Source organism: Colias philodice, chromosome 16 (assembly GCF_061535455.1).
Source record: "Colias philodice isolate Cphi_HAF_F1 chromosome 16, ilColPhil1 Martin Lab GWU primary, whole genome shotgun sequence".
Lineage (NCBI taxonomy): Eukaryota > Metazoa > Arthropoda > Insecta > Lepidoptera > Pieridae > Colias > Colias philodice.
Genome location: NC_143101.1, coordinates 9536751 through 9552131, shown reverse-complemented (window position 1 = coordinate 9552131; position 15381 = coordinate 9536751). Strand labels below are relative to the sequence as shown.

Sequence of the window (15381 nt, the reverse complement as noted above, 5' to 3'; positions counted from 1 at the left end):
CTATTTCTATCTATTCTCTTAATTAATATGCATAAAACTCGAAAATTAATAATGTTGGCGGTTATTTAAAAAAAAAGAAGGTCATAAATAATACAAAAGTGCTCTATTTACACTGTACAAATAAAAACTAATATCTGTCTGTATTTTAAAAATAACTTTTTTGTCAAGTGAGTTTGAATTTGATTATCACGAAGTTTGTTCAAAATATGTAACGAATTTCTCAAGAATATATTTTATTTACACGAAGATTGTCTATATGTCATAAAATAGTCGAAATGCAAAAGTAAAATAATAAAAATATCCATACCCGGTGCGTAATAATCGTAGACTCGTATCGCGAGATACCGCGACATGTTGGCCACCGGGTGCCAACGTTCCAGTGTGAAGTTCACGCACGTCGTCTCTTGCTCCAACTGTTGTAAAAATATATAGTGTTATTGATTAAAACATTTTGAGAACTTCTACTGTAAATTTATAAACAGAAGAAAAAATTCGATCACGAGGCGGGACTCGAACCCGCATCCTTTCACGCCAATCCGGGGCGGACGCCTGACTCCCGCTTCGTGATCGATTTTTTTTTTCTATTGTTCATAAATTTATATTAAATATAAATTATAATAGTCCGGGATACATCGCCCATTTTTGCAAGTGATTACTATCAAGCTAATTTTTCGTGAGTAGCTTTATTTTGATGAGATGCCCAATAATTTCATGTACGAAACTCTCGATTGTGGTAGCTTACAGAGGTAACAAGGATGAAAATTTTTGATTTGACGGTTCTCAAATATTTACTACGCAATTTGTAGGACAATATGTCTGTTGAATTATATAAGTATTAAATAAGTGAAAATAAAAAAATCAGCTAGTTAGTAATCATTTATGATGACTTCGTTATCGATACACATTGGAAAGGGGGACTCTTTGATCAAACCATAGATTTTGTAGGACAAATATTTTTTCGAATAATTTAGATAATTATCTTGAGATTGAACAAAAAAAAACATTCAGTTAGTAATTAATATTTGAGAACCATCAAATCAAAATATTTTATCCTTGTTTCCTCTGGTAACTACCACAATCGAGAGTTTTGAACATGAAATTATTGGGCATCTCATCAAAATAAAGCTACTCACGAAAAATTAGCTTGATAGTAATCACTTGCAAAAATGGGCGATGTATCCCGGACTATAAAGCATTTCAATGCCATAAAACCAAAAATATCAAATTCAGCTTCTACTATGTTCGTAATAAATCTGAAATAATTCGTATGAAACGACGTTTTCATTTTCGAGAGACGATGCACGAAATTTCACTTTAATCGGAAGTTTCTATGATTCCTAATTTTTTAAACACATTTTATAAGCTTCACGTATATGTATATTATATGTTCATTTGTATGATTTATTTCAAACTGTGTACAATTGAAAGATCAATGACAATACAATAATTTCATTTATCTTATTAAGGGCTAATTTTCCAATCCTTGGTTAAAATTTATTCGTTGAATAAACTATTACACGATAATATTAAAATGTCACGTAAACTGCCAAATACGGGCAATTAGAATACGTTTTTAAAATGGTAGTTTTATACATTATTCGACGAATAAGTTTTAAGCAAGGATTGAAAAATCAGCCCTAAAGCGTATTTTTTAGCTTCTTTTATTATTATTTTCACCCGCGTATACTCACATAATCAAAATAGAACACTAGTTTGGTGGGCGTGTACTTGGCCCGCTGCAAGTGCGGCACCTTCCGCGCCAGCACGTACGAGTCGAGGCGTTGTTGCTGCACCAAGTAGCCCGTGGGCACGCCCACTTCCAGCACCGCTTGGCCTGACCGGGGGGACTCGGAGATCAGCGTCCAGCTGGAAGAGGGGATTTTTTTAATCGGGATTCGGGATAAAAACATCATAAAATATAGCCTATGTTTATTAGTTATTACGGATAATGTAGGACTCTAATAGTAAAAGAATTTCTTAAATCGGTCCAGTAGTTTCACAGCCTATTCAATTTAAACAAACAAACAATGAAATCTTTCCTCTTTATAATACTAGTGTAGATTTAACTTGAATTATTAGTGAAGATTTAACTCGACTGGCCGGTTGGCTTGGTTGGTAGTGGCCCTGCCTTCAAAGCCAGAGGTCGTGGGTGCGATCCCCACCCGGGGCAAATATTTGTGTGATGAACATAGATCTTTGCTATGTGTCTGGGTGTTAATTATCTATATAAGTATTTGTTTAAAATTATATATATATGTATGTTTATCAGCCATCTGGTTTCCATAACACAAGCGAAAGCTTAGTATGGGATCAGATCGTGCCGTGTGTGAAAATTGACCAAAAAAAAAGACGGGTTGCACTCCGGGAGTGCCGGCAGAAGTGAAAACTTGATTATTAACGTTGAGCATGTTTGATATTTTGGAATGGTATCCGTCTTCCGCTTTTTCGATCAGGTCACGTGTCCTGACGCGAGTTTAAGATTTTATACCCATTACAGAAAAAGTGCTCAACGCCGCTAAAGAAGTTTTCACTTCAAAAAAAAAAATGATTAGCACTCACCTAGCACAAGTCTGATAGTCGATATGCGACTGATTCCTCCCGTGGTAGTGCGCCCGTGTCCGCAGGTCGAACGCCCGCGCGGGCGGCGCCGTTTGGAACCGCGCCGCGTCCACGTTGTACTGCACCGCCATCTGGAGTATGGCGTAACCGGCGCCGCGGGCCGTTACCTTCACTGTGCCCCACGCTTCCGGGATCTGGGGGATAAATAATGTTTTAGATGGAAAGTATAAAATGTAATGTTAAGAATTTAGAATAAAATATAACAAGTGCCGGGCGGAAGTAACGGGCTGTGATGTTTATGATCCCCCAGACTTCTAGAACCTGTACATTCACAATATTTTTTTACGTAATGAGAAATGCGAAGTAACAGCCTATCATAATGTCCTTTGATTTCTCGTGCCTCAACCTTCATCGATCTTCATGCCTCTAAGATAATTTACAAGCACACAAACTAAACGCAAGGACATGACCATAATCTAATACCCAAATTAATAATATAACAATTTGTATCAACGCATACCAACACCAGTTATTATTCGTGGTGCTCCAGGGACCTGTTACAAAAACACGACCATATGTTTTTGTTACCAGAACGTTTAAGTTATATTATAGGTAATATATAAAAAATAATATTAATATAAAATGAATAGTTACAAGTCAAAGCCGTTTCTTCGTATTAAATTTTTTTCTGCACCACGTGTAAAATACATACATATATATAGAAATCAATATTACGGTGTTATTTTCTTTTTTCTGCTAGATTATTTGATTTATTTATAATACAGTATAAAACGAACATTTAATAATAAGTAAAGGTTTAACGTGTGACATAATATTATGAAGTTTCAGATAGTTATCTGTTATTTACCGCTATGTAACAGATATGGGCTTCTGATAAGGTGTTTTTGTGTCAGCGACTTTTATACTCGCTGATAACGTATCCGGTTGATAAAAATATCAGTCACTTAATAGTTGTTGAGACGCTAACCTCGCTTTTATGTATTTTATTAATAATACGTTTATTTTTGTGAATTCAAACATTATTAAAAGCATAATTACTAAAAAGTTTGTTTCTAAATTATTGGTGATTAGGCGGATTTGTTGTTTTTGTTTTGTACGTAATTTTACATGAACTGTAAAGTTGTCTTCGAATAAAATGGAAAAGCAGAAACGCGAAAGAAGCACAAATTTCTCGCAAGACGAAACGCACCTCCTGCTATCGTTAATCGAAGCAAGAAGAGATATTATTGAGAGTAAAAGAAGCGACGCCAGTACTTGGCAAGAGAAAGAAAAAGCTTGGAAAGGCATCGAAAAGGCATTCAACAGTGTAACTAATTCTGTTTTTCGTGACCACAAACATTTAAAAATTAAGTATGAAGCTATAAAAAGGGACACTAGGAAAAAGATAGCCGAGTTCTATAAAAGTGAAGGAAAAACTAAAAGACTTACGATTGCAGAAGAGAAAGTGAAAGAAATTATGCGCCTTTCTGTTGATAGCAATGAAAGTCAGTTTGACTCCGATTCGGGTCTACCAAGTAGGTGACACGACTTTAAATTTTGTACCTTAGAATATTATTTTATACTAGCTTCCGCCCACGACTTTGTACGTGCATCCCCGTTTTTCCCCGTTCCCGCAGGAATTTCGGGAAATCCTTTCTTAGCGGATGCCTACATCCTAACATCTACCTGCATGCCAAATTTCAGCCCGATACGTCCAGTGGTTTGGGCTGTGCGTTGATAGATCACTATATCAGTCACCTTTGAGTTTTATATATATAGATTGATTGAAAGTCTTTGGTTTTTTACGAATAGGTACTTACCTTATAAGAACTGGTGACTATAGTCGAATTTTTTCTGTTCTTTGGAATTTTTTAAACAATTAAAAATATTTTAATGCTTTAAAAAATCTTTAAAAATAACGGCCTTTAATTTACAGGTACTTCCCATATTGTTACAAACCGGGTGCCTGATGAGGAAGAAAGCGATGTTCCTAATGTTCTAACTAATGGTTTGACAAATTATATTTTTATTTATGCACATTTTGATTTATGTAAAATTACACATTACTTATTTTTCTTTTGATTTGCAGAGTCATTTAGAGATAATATAATACAAAAAGAGGAAAGCGAACCTCCCAAAAAGAAACTATGTGCAGAAAGGATACCAATATTTCGAAGTAAGTTATAAACACTTGTATAATTAAAATTGTACTGAAGAAGATTAAGAATAAACATTGTTGAGGCGTTGATTTTAAAAGAATTGTTTTTATATGCGATTAAATATTTTCTATGTGTTGCAGGTAAATCAAAAGAAGAAATGCCTTTCGATAAATTAGCCGAAGAAAAACACGAAATAGCAAAGATTCAAATCAAAATAAAAACAGAAGAACTACACCAGAAAATAATACAACGAAAGCTTTTAGAACAAGAGCTAAAGCATAAAGTTGCTTTATTCGAATTGGAAAAACAACAACTTCTTTTAAAAATACAGTTATTAAAGAAAGATTTAGAGAAAACATGAAGCAAGTGCTTTTTATTTGGATATAGCATTTTTTAATTTGTTTTAAACTAATTTATTAATCCGTTCTTATTTTACTGGTGTAAAATGACGTTGACATTCGTTGTTTTTTTTTTTAATACATAAGAAATAAGAGGCGTCATTTATGGACGCGTCGCCTGTTGCAAATTAAAAATAATCTCGTCCACACTCACGCTGAGCGCGCTCACGCCACGCCACGCTCACGCTCACGCCACGCCACGCCACGCTGGGTACGCACCTCAATGCTCTGCATGACGGCCAGGTTGTGGTTGTCCACCCGCAGCGAGCGCGTGGAGCCGTTGAGCGCGACCGCGTCCACGCTCACGCTGAGCGCGCTCACGTCGCGCAGCCGCTTGCGGTTCGTGTACTCGATCAGCGCGCGCAGAGCTATGTACGTGTCCTGTACGGATGAAATATAATTAAAAAAAAGACGGGTTGCACTCCGGGAGTGCCGGCAGAAGTGAAAACTTGATTATTAACGTTGAGCATGTTTGATATCCATCCGTTTTACGCTTTTTCGATCAGGTCACGTGTCCTGACGCGAGTTTAAGATTTTATACCCATTACAGAAAAAGTGCTCAACGCCGCTTAAGAAGTTTTCACTTCAAAAAAAGAGCGCGTTTGCCGAGCGTATGTCAGAAGTGTTACTTCCTTGGCGAGAATCGATGATACCAAAATCGTCGCCTTACTCGATGACGTATTGCCATGACGCGACCTTGAAATTTTACTCTCAACGCGCAGAAAGAAAAAAAAGTTTTTGGGTTATCCCAAAAACTTGAATACTTAATTATTTAAGTATTCAAAAACGAGTCATTTTATTAAAATCTTACTCCAGTCATAAAGTTAAGCACTATCGAGTAAATAAAGTTTCATAAGAAATCTTTGTGACATTTATTTAATTTTAACTTAAAAATGTACAACAAAATTATTAACAAAGTTTAAGAAATCTCACCTGAGTAGACGCCCAACCACCTTCCTTTAGCCTTTGAGAATTGAGCCACATAACGATTGGTTCATTGTTATCCTAAGGAAAATTAAGATCCCATTATATTATGAAAAAGCAAAATCTTAAATAAATATGAATACATATATAAATCTTAATATAAAAAAATGATCTTAAAAATCGTCCATTTTGCGATTCATGCAATTTAGGTCTCATATAAATTTGGTGTTCACCAAGGCTGTCTGCTGGGACCTTTGCTTAATGTTATTTATAAAACTGGTGAAGTAGTAGTTTTTGAGTTGTAACTTAATAATTTATGACAAATTTGGTTTAATTTCACTTACCTGATGATCCATACAAGCAAGAAGCGCGTACGCAGTCGTAGCAATGTTGTTCGAGTCATATTTGTAAGGCAGTCGCGGTAAGAGGAAAGGCTTTTGGTTCTCCATTTTGTATGGCGGCGCTGGCACTGGTTCTTGACCCCAGTATATTAGACCACCTTTGGAACATACAAAATACGTGTCAAAAATTACGCCAGTATGGGAGATTAAGTTTTAAAAGTTTGATCTTGCGAAATTCGTCGTGGCGGTAATTAAAACGAGAGTGAATGGCAGAAGTGACAAAGGGTTAAGTTTATGTCTTATATTATGTTTATTTTATAAGCGAATCGGTATATGCCAGCTGCGTGATGTTAAGGTTGGCAACATGGAATTTAAGGAAAAAATTAACAAATATTTTTTGACGTCGTTTTGTTGTTTAAGTATTTTTTAGTATGTACTTACTACTTATTAGTATGTACATATATGCAAAACTATAAGTCCCTTCAGGCTCAGTATGTTGGTGAAAGAAGGAGTTTATATATAACAAATGTGTGTATGTCAAATACCTATATGTCATTGTATAATTTTTCTCTTCCGCCTTTATCCTTAGTGCTACGCATATCGTCTAATAAAGTATCTCAAGTTAATTTAAAAATTTTTACTTTTTCCTGCCTAAATCCCATCACAGTACACCACTAGTGGAACACCCTGTATCCACCGCTAGTGGAACACCCTGTATACGCCGCTAGTGGGACACCCTGTATCCACCGCTAGTGGAACACCCTGTATACGCCGCTAGTGGGACACCCTGTATCCACCGCTAGTGGAACACCCTGTATACGCCGCTAGTGGGACACCCTGTATACGCCGCTAGTGGGACACCCTGTATACGCCGCTAGTGGGACATCCTGTATCCACCGCTAGTGGAACACCCTGTATACGCCGCTAGTGGGACACCCTGTATACGCCGCTAGTGGAACACCCTGTATACGCCGCTAGTGGGACACCCTGTATCCACCGCTAGTGGAACACCCTGTATACGCCGCTAGTGGGACACCCTGTATCCACCGCTAGTGGAACACCCTGTATACGCCGCTAGTGGGACACCCTGTATCCACCGCTAGTGGAACACCCTGTATACGCCGCTAGTGGGACACCCTGTATACGCCGCTAGTGGGACACCCTGTATACGCCGCTAGTGGGACATCCTGTATCCACCGCTAGTGGAACACCCTGTATACGCCGCTAGTGGGACACCCTGTATCCACCGCTAGTGGAACACCCTGTATACGCCGCTAGTGGGACACCCTGTATACGCCGCTAGTGGGACACCCTGTATACGCCGCTAGTGGGACACCCTGTATACGCCGCTAGTGGGACACCCTGTGTCCACCGCTAGTGGAACACCCTGTATACGCCGCTAGTGGGACACCCTGTATCCACCGCTAGTGGAACACCCTGTATACGCCGCTAGTGGGACACCCTGTATACGCCGCTAGTGGGACACCCTGTATCCACCGCTAGTGGAACACCCTGTATACGCCGCTAGTGGGACACCCTGTATCCACCGCTAGTGGAACACCCTGTATACGCCGCTAGTGGAACACCCTGTATACGCCGCTAGTGGGACACCCTGTATCCACCGCTAGTGGAACACCCTGTATACGCCGCTAGTGGGACACCCTGTATACGCCGCTAGTGGGACACCCTGTATCCACCGCTAGTGGAACACCCTGTATACGCCGCTAGTGGGACACCCTGTATACGCCGCTAGTGGGACACCCTGTATCCACCGCTAGTGGAACACCCTGTATACGCCGCTAGTGGGACACCCTGTATCCACCGCTAGTGGAACACCCTGTATACGCCGCTAGTGGAACACCCTGTATACGCCGCTAGTGGGACACCCTGTATACGCCGCTAGTGGGACACCCTGTATACGCCGCTAGTGGAACATTCAGTATACACCGCTAGTGAAGCACCCTGTATACACCGCTAGTGGGACACCCTGTATACACGCACCTTCGGCCCGCTGGCGCCGCTTGAGCAGGCGGTAGGCGTGCTCCGCGCTGGGCGCCTTGGCGCAGGCGAGCGCGTAGGCGGTGAGCGCCAGCGCGTAGGGCGCCGCCCACTCGCCCAGCAGCCGCAGGTGCCGCTCCAGCCACGCCACGCCGCGCTGCTGCGCCGTCGCCACGCGCGCCGTCAGACCCTAACCACACGGTTATAAATTATAGAACGCACACTCGCACGCACGCCTACACGCACAAACAAACAAACAAACAAACAAAAATACTTTATTGTGCACCACAGAGAAAAGTACAAGTAAGGACACAATACATTGTTAATAAAAGAGCACAACAGGCGGTCTTATCGCTCAGACAGCGATCTCTTCCAGACAACCTGGTGGACAAGGAGACGCAGTGCAAAAGTAATAAAATAAACAGGGCAAAACGTACGCAAACACGGACGCACGCACACAGTAACGCCCGCCCGTGCGCGTTACATTGTACATAATGATCACATACACACACACACACATAAATAACAGAACCTTGCGATGTAAATTATGTTTATGTGCGCACATACAAACACACAAATTATAATAATTTAATTTTTTAATATTTATTTATTTAAAAAAAATAAATAAGTTATAAAATTCACAATGACCACATAACATGTTATTAAAAACTATTACTAAAAAAAACAGCCAATAATTATTAACCAAACCTTGTATGCATGACACACACACAACAAAACAATTAATTAGTAAATTCAAGTAAAACATACCTCTCTGACGCCTATATCCTTGAGATTCTTGACAGATTCCAGAGTTATAACCACTTGCGCAGTCAAAGATATATTCCGCTCCAATATTATCGAGTTGTTCACCTGCAACAATAAAACAACGTGAAGTATGTATTTGAAATTGTGAATTACAATGCATGCAATACATTCTAAAATACAGTTTGCTTATTTAATAAAAATCCTGCCACATATTCTTTCGCCAGCAGAAAGCGACGTTATTCCTAAATGAGATAAATTTAAATTCTAAGCAAAATAAAATATCTATACTAATATTATACAGCTGAAGAGTTTGTTTGTTTGTTTCTAATCTCAGGAACTACTGGTTCGATTTGAAAAATTCTTTCGGTGTTAGATAGCCCATTTATCGAGGAAGGCTATAGGCTAAGACCAACTACGTATAATAACTACGTATAATATCATTACGCTAAGACCAACAGAAACGGAGCCTCGCGGTTGAAACCGTGAAGCGTAGCTAGTTTATTATATTAGAACTAGCTTTCCGCCCGCGGCTTCGCCCGCGCAGTCAAAGAAAAACCCGCATAGTTCCCGTTCCCGTGGGATTTCCGGGATTGCATCATTTTCCCGGGATAAAAAGAAGCCTATGTCTTTTCTCGGGTATCAAAATATCTCCATACCAAATTTCATGAAAATTGGTTCAGTAGTTTAGGCGTGATTGAGTAACAGACAGACAGACAGAGTTACTTTCGCATTTATAATATTAGTATGGATTATATCTACCTCTCTCCCCCGTAGTTGCGCGCCCGCCTCCCTATACAGCTGGCTGTCCTTCGGCACCGCTATAGTCGTGTTGGCGTTGCGGTCCGGTAGCCACGTCACCTCGTAGAACGCGCCCTCGGGGCTCTGGTGCTCCAGTACCCACGACACCGCCATTGATATCACCTATAAATATAAATACAATTTTTATTTTAACGTGATAACATTTTTAAAATCGTTTTAGTCGGGTGACATGTTCAGAAACTTGTGTCACACCAAAACCTCACGAGCGCGATCGCAGGTATAACGAGAGAGAGACGGACCGATCTCCCGTCTCATCTCGAGCGCTGCCACTGCATTATGTTATCACGTAAACATCTCGATCGTAAACCTACTTTACAAACAACCAATTTTTTATTTAATTTTTCTGTGATTTTATGTATGTTTCATTGATTATTATTTGTGACATATCAATTTTATATTTTATGATTGTGAGATTAATTTTATGTGTATTATTGATTTTTGTGTATGTATTGTGTTTAAATTGGGTCTTGGTTACTCTTAAATAAAGAATTTATTATTATTATATTAATTATAAATACAATTTACACTTTGTATTGTTATGTCTTGATGGAACTGCATTTTATAGTAATAGAAACACACAATTCACTAGTTCCACTTTAATAATTTTTATTACAATTAACTACGACCGGTTTCGAAACATCATCGTCAGGTATGTTTAAATATAAATACGTTAAACTAAATGAATATTTGGGAAATTATCAAGATTAAGAACAGGAGACAGGTCTAATAAACGTGATAGAGGCACTTCAAAAATCAATATTCTGGACCAAAGAAATAATACACATATAAATGTAACCTTGAAGGGCTACTTATATTTAAAAGCACAATTAATCTATTAATTTATTAAATTTAAAAAAAAATAAAGTAATTAACTTACATTAGGATCAATGTAAATGTAATTCTCCCATTCGTTGAAGGATGCGTCTTGGAAGATTTTAGCGCAGAAAGACGTCAGCCAAACACTCGATGCAGATTGGTTCCTAATAAAAAATAATAATAATAACCATTTCTGCATATTTTAAAATTAAAGTTACAAAATTAGAAAAAATAACATCGTTCACGTTCATGTGCAGTTGTGCACGAACACGTCATTATAAAATAAGGGGGGATTTCGTGCTATTTCTTATTCATTTTTTTTAAATCAGTCAAAGACAACATTCTAAGATTCCTTTTTCAAACCTGTTTATTCTGCGAGGACCGCGCTATTTTTTTATTATTTTTTTTTTACAACCAGCCAAAGACAAAATTCTATTTTTAAACTCTTATAGAACACTTACCAATCACTCCTAAACAATGAGAAGGACCCGTCCGGCTTCATATACGACATCTGCCGCTGATACAGCACATTCATGTGCGCGAACGCGTCTCGCTCGAGCGTGCGGTTCCGTTGGTTGATGAGACGCATGTACAGCGTCAGGTACATGTTCGCCGCGAAACTGAACATGTTCTGCTCGCCTGACTCCTATGCGTGAAATTTGTGTTATTTTTAGTTAGTAGGAAAGAAAATTTTGTAATTGACTTATTTAAACGTTGAAGAAGAGCAATAAATAAACAAAAAGAAAAAGACAAAACAATATTTTGATAGTTCTATAATTATCTATGATATCATACAGAAGTATTCATACGTATGTTCTATCAATTCTATTTATTCAATAATATCTTTTAACTAATTTAGTGATTTAACTTTTTGTATTTTAAGAGATAAAAATAAATATTCCTAATTAACATAGGCTATTTTTAATTTTCATCCCAACTCAAATCAGTCAACATTAAAAACTTAACAAATCAAAACACAAACCATCGGCAAATCCAGCAAACTAGTCGCGTTAACAGGCATAGTCGGAAACAGGGGTCCAACCACGTCACCCACAATGGAAATCGTCGCTTTATTAGACCCGAAGACATAATATCTGTCCACTTCATATGGAATTATTGGTGTCTCGGTTACATTGACGTGCATGTATTGAAACACGTACGCGCGGTTCGAGAGGTCCAGTAGGACAGACTGATGCCGGTATTGGGGGAGACCGTCCGCCTGGGGGGAAAAGATTTATTTTAGATTATTAATTTTATGTATGTAGTGTAACAAATAGGGTATTGTTATAGTAATCGGTGAAGATTTTACACCATATTTAGATAAGGTAATCTATTAAAGTTTCGAATACGAGTTTTTTAACTCTGAAAGGAAATTAAATATTCTTGAAAGTGTTGAATTACATGTTTTATTGTATTTCAATAAAACCACGAACGAGATTAATTCTTGCTGTGCACCATAATATCACAGAATAGATAAAACAAAATAAACATAACGCTTTTTCAAATCTTAGCAGCGCTTGTGTATCTTGGTCTTATGTACGCTCACGTAAACTGTATTTTTTGAAGTGAAACTTCTAAGCACGTTGATAGTAAAATTTCAATATGGCAATACCATCACGTCACGGAGTTATGCTTCGATTTGGATATCTTCGAATCTTGCCACGATGTTTCACTTCTGGCACGCTCCTTTTTTGAATATCTCCGTTGATATCCCACTTAAAAAGCCCTGTATACACACTCACCTCGACCCGTATCGTCTTAGTAGCTCTGTGCACGCCGTGCAGTGTGGTCGCGTGTATGTGCACGTGTACCTCGCCGAGCGCGGCCGGCACCACGGGGATGTGCACTGTGGCCGCGTCGCCCGCGTATATGTACACGAAGAACTGGTGCTCGCCGAACGACGTGCGCGGGTTGTACGAGCGGACCTGGGTACAATTGAATTATTAATAAATAATAAGTCAGATTGAAAGTTATAATCATACTTTATTTGGACTGATAAATGAACACAAATAGGACATAATATGGAAAAGCTGTGAAACAAGCTATAAATCTGTAAAAGGTTAATATACCGTAATTTTTAGACTAGATCTAAACATGCACTAGACTTTTTTATCTTTCTTTGTATCTTTTGTTGTATTTATAGGTATTTAAATATCAAATAATTAGTTTATCTTAAAAGAATTTGTACAAGATAGAAAGAGACAACACACCCCAGACAGAGGCCAAACCAAAAACATTACTAGCAAAATAATGGTAACAAATGGTTTCACTCACAATGCCGTGCTCCTCAACATGCACGAACTTGTAGTGCGGCGAGGCCTCCAGCACGACCACCGCCTCGATGTCCTGCTGCTGGTAGTTGAACACAACCACGCGCAGGCCGAGCTGCTCGCCCTGCCGGCACTGGTCCGGCCCTTCCACTTTGATGAAGAACGGCAGCACGCCGATGTACTGGAAATTGAGTTTCACTAGCGAGCGCACTTTTTGAAAGATTTTTTTTTTTGGACTTGTAATGAGATGCAAGATAAGCAAATGAGATTTGCATGAAATTTTAATAATTATCAATGAGGATATATTCAAAAAAGCAAAAATTGTTGTACACCATTCAGACGTTTTGAAAGCTATCACGATTTTTTTTTTGTTTCTTTATAGAATTCATCGGTATCTCCGGACACGTCTGTAGATAACCATGCGCTGTAGAATCGCGTCCACTCGCCTTTTCGCATTTTCCTATATTGTAAAAAAAAGGATCATTGCCCCTATTCCCCCCTCCCCCCACTCACAGTGCACGGCGCGGGCAGCATGCCGAGCCCCAGCGCGGGCGACATGCTGAACGCGGACACGGTCCAGTGCGCGGGCACCTGCGGCACGTCCAGCGTGAACACGTAGCGGCCGTGCGGCCCGATGTTCACGTCTCGCCACATCCACACGTTCTCGTACTGCCGCTGCACGCGGCTGAACCGGAACTTGCGGAAGTGGCTCAGCTCGTACGACGTGTCGCGCGGACCTGCAGATGAAGGAAAAGTTTGAATTTGGAACGTTGTCTCGGAACGCATGGATACAATTCAGATTTGGAATGCTATACGAATTTGAACACGCACGATACCATAGAAATCTAAATAACAAGACACATAGAAGTGCTATAATGTCATAATTCGTATGAAAACCGCTGCAGCTGTCGCCAAAATCAACACATTCAAACCGAAAGCTAAACAGTACACACAAGTAAACTATGCCTTTTATTGGACAGCTTGATTTTAGTGAAAACTAACTTATCTATTAAATTAAGCTTTTTAATATGTATCCTAACGCACGAATTTACGGTTTATTTTAGAATAACATCCCTAAGTATATGAGACTTTTTGCTCCAATACGAACAAACGTGATAATAAGAATGGTCGACTGTGTCATTCATTGTTATTTCGATTACTATGGTGACACTCGTAATACTTGTAAATATTCTATAATTTTAAGGAAAAACGGCATTATTTCTAAAAAAAAATATTTTCCGATGAAATATTATTCCTTTATAAGTATAATTACAACTTGTGGAAGAATTTCCGCAATGGGAATTGCTGAAACACACCATGTATACACTCATACGTCTCCAGAGCAACTGAACAGTGACGAATGCACTGGTGATGTGCAAATCACCTGAGTGGCGACAAGGTCACGCACGCTTACGACTTCTAGTGTCTTGTTATTTAGATTTCTATGCACGACACGCACGGACATAATTCAAATTAAGAACGGGTGCTTGTTGACTTTATTGCTGTATTAAGTTCGTGTACATAGAGTGGATTTAACTAAACTAAATAAATTTATAAAATTTTACATGCAGAAAATTTTTCATATATAAATTTAAATTTGGTAACACTAACAACACTACATACATTTATCACTAAACCACCAACAGACAGCCGTCCTATATCCGTTGCCATAGCAACGCATTCCATCACCATAGCAACACTCACAATGCGACTCGTCCGTCCTATCCGCGCAGTCAGCGACTCCATCACAATGTTTCTCCACGGGATAGCAGTTGCCGTCAAGACACTAAACAGCAGTGTTAACATATCCGTTGCCATAGCAACGCACCCCATCACCATAGCAACACATCCCGTAACCATAGCAACACTCACAATGCGACTCGTCCGTCCTATCCGCGCAGTCAGCGACTCCATCACAATGTTTCTCCACGGGATAGCAGTTGCCGTCGAGACATTCGGCGAAACCGAGCGTTAAGTTGCAGTTTGTGTGCCGACGGGTTACTGCGACGTCGCTAAAAACCACTAAACCGGCGTATCTGAAAGATAAATGAGTGAATAAGATGTTTTGCAATTTTTATAGGACGAAAGTGGTATATAAAAACATTGCGTATGAAATAGACTGGTAATAATAATACCTACAGCAAAAGTCATTCATAATTTATGTTTACGCAAAAAAAACTCGCGCATACATAAATGAGATACTTTTTTATTATTTTCACAAGGAGAAATTAATACCACAATTAATAAAAAAATCAACATCAACATCAACATCAAAATTTTTTTTTGCCTATTATTGTCAATGCAAATCCATTCTGTTTATAAGTTTACCGCG

The 15381-nt window shown here is 38.9% G+C and overlaps 2 protein-coding genes across 2 annotated transcripts in view; one reads left to right on the top strand and one right to left on the bottom strand.

The window, feature by feature from the left end:
• Nucleotides 1-15381, bottom strand: part of Mcr (macroglobulin complement-related) — a 30945-nt gene that overhangs the window by 2268 nt on the left and 13296 nt on the right. Inside the window, exons 17-32 of the mRNA XM_089704791.1 lie at nucleotides 14922-15085; nucleotides 13563-13786; nucleotides 13054-13230; nucleotides 12522-12704; nucleotides 11762-11998; nucleotides 11241-11425; nucleotides 10841-10943; nucleotides 9904-10065; nucleotides 9148-9249; nucleotides 8383-8569; nucleotides 6385-6539; nucleotides 6050-6121; nucleotides 5336-5497; nucleotides 2560-2753; nucleotides 1692-1866; nucleotides 308-413 (exon numbers count right to left, since the gene is read on the bottom strand). Coding sequence (XP_089560917.1) covers nucleotides 308-413; nucleotides 1692-1866; nucleotides 2560-2753; nucleotides 5336-5497; nucleotides 6050-6121; nucleotides 6385-6539; nucleotides 8383-8569; nucleotides 9148-9249; nucleotides 9904-10065; nucleotides 10841-10943; nucleotides 11241-11425; nucleotides 11762-11998; nucleotides 12522-12704; nucleotides 13054-13230; nucleotides 13563-13786; nucleotides 14922-15085 — 2588 coding nt within the window. The remainder of the gene's footprint in view (nucleotides 1-307; nucleotides 414-1691; nucleotides 1867-2559; nucleotides 2754-5335; nucleotides 5498-6049; nucleotides 6122-6384; nucleotides 6540-8382; nucleotides 8570-9147; nucleotides 9250-9903; nucleotides 10066-10840; nucleotides 10944-11240; nucleotides 11426-11761; nucleotides 11999-12521; nucleotides 12705-13053; nucleotides 13231-13562; nucleotides 13787-14921; nucleotides 15086-15381) is intronic.
• LOC149481913 (uncharacterized) lies at nucleotides 3606-5079 on the top strand. Its single transcript, XM_089705103.1, has 4 exons — nucleotides 3606-4094; nucleotides 4496-4567; nucleotides 4649-4735; nucleotides 4859-5079. The coding sequence occupies exons 1-4, from the start codon at nucleotides 3716-3718 to the stop codon at nucleotides 5077-5079; spliced, it is 759 nt and encodes a 252-aa protein (XP_089561229.1). The 5' UTR covers nucleotides 3606-3715.

Excerpts from the sequence above, each read along its gene's own strand:
- LOC149481913 (XM_089705103.1), top strand. The coding sequence starts at position 3,716 with ATGGAAAAGCAGAAACGCGAAAGAAGCACAAATTTCTCGCAAGACGAA. Across the intron at positions 4,095-4,495 it reads CTCCGATTCGGGTCTACCAA|GTACTTCCCATATTGTTACA; the intron begins GTAGGTGACACG and ends TTTAATTTACAG. Across the intron at positions 4,736-4,858 it reads AAGGATACCAATATTTCGAA|GTAAATCAAAAGAAGAAATG; the intron begins GTAAGTTATAAA and ends TATGTGTTGCAG.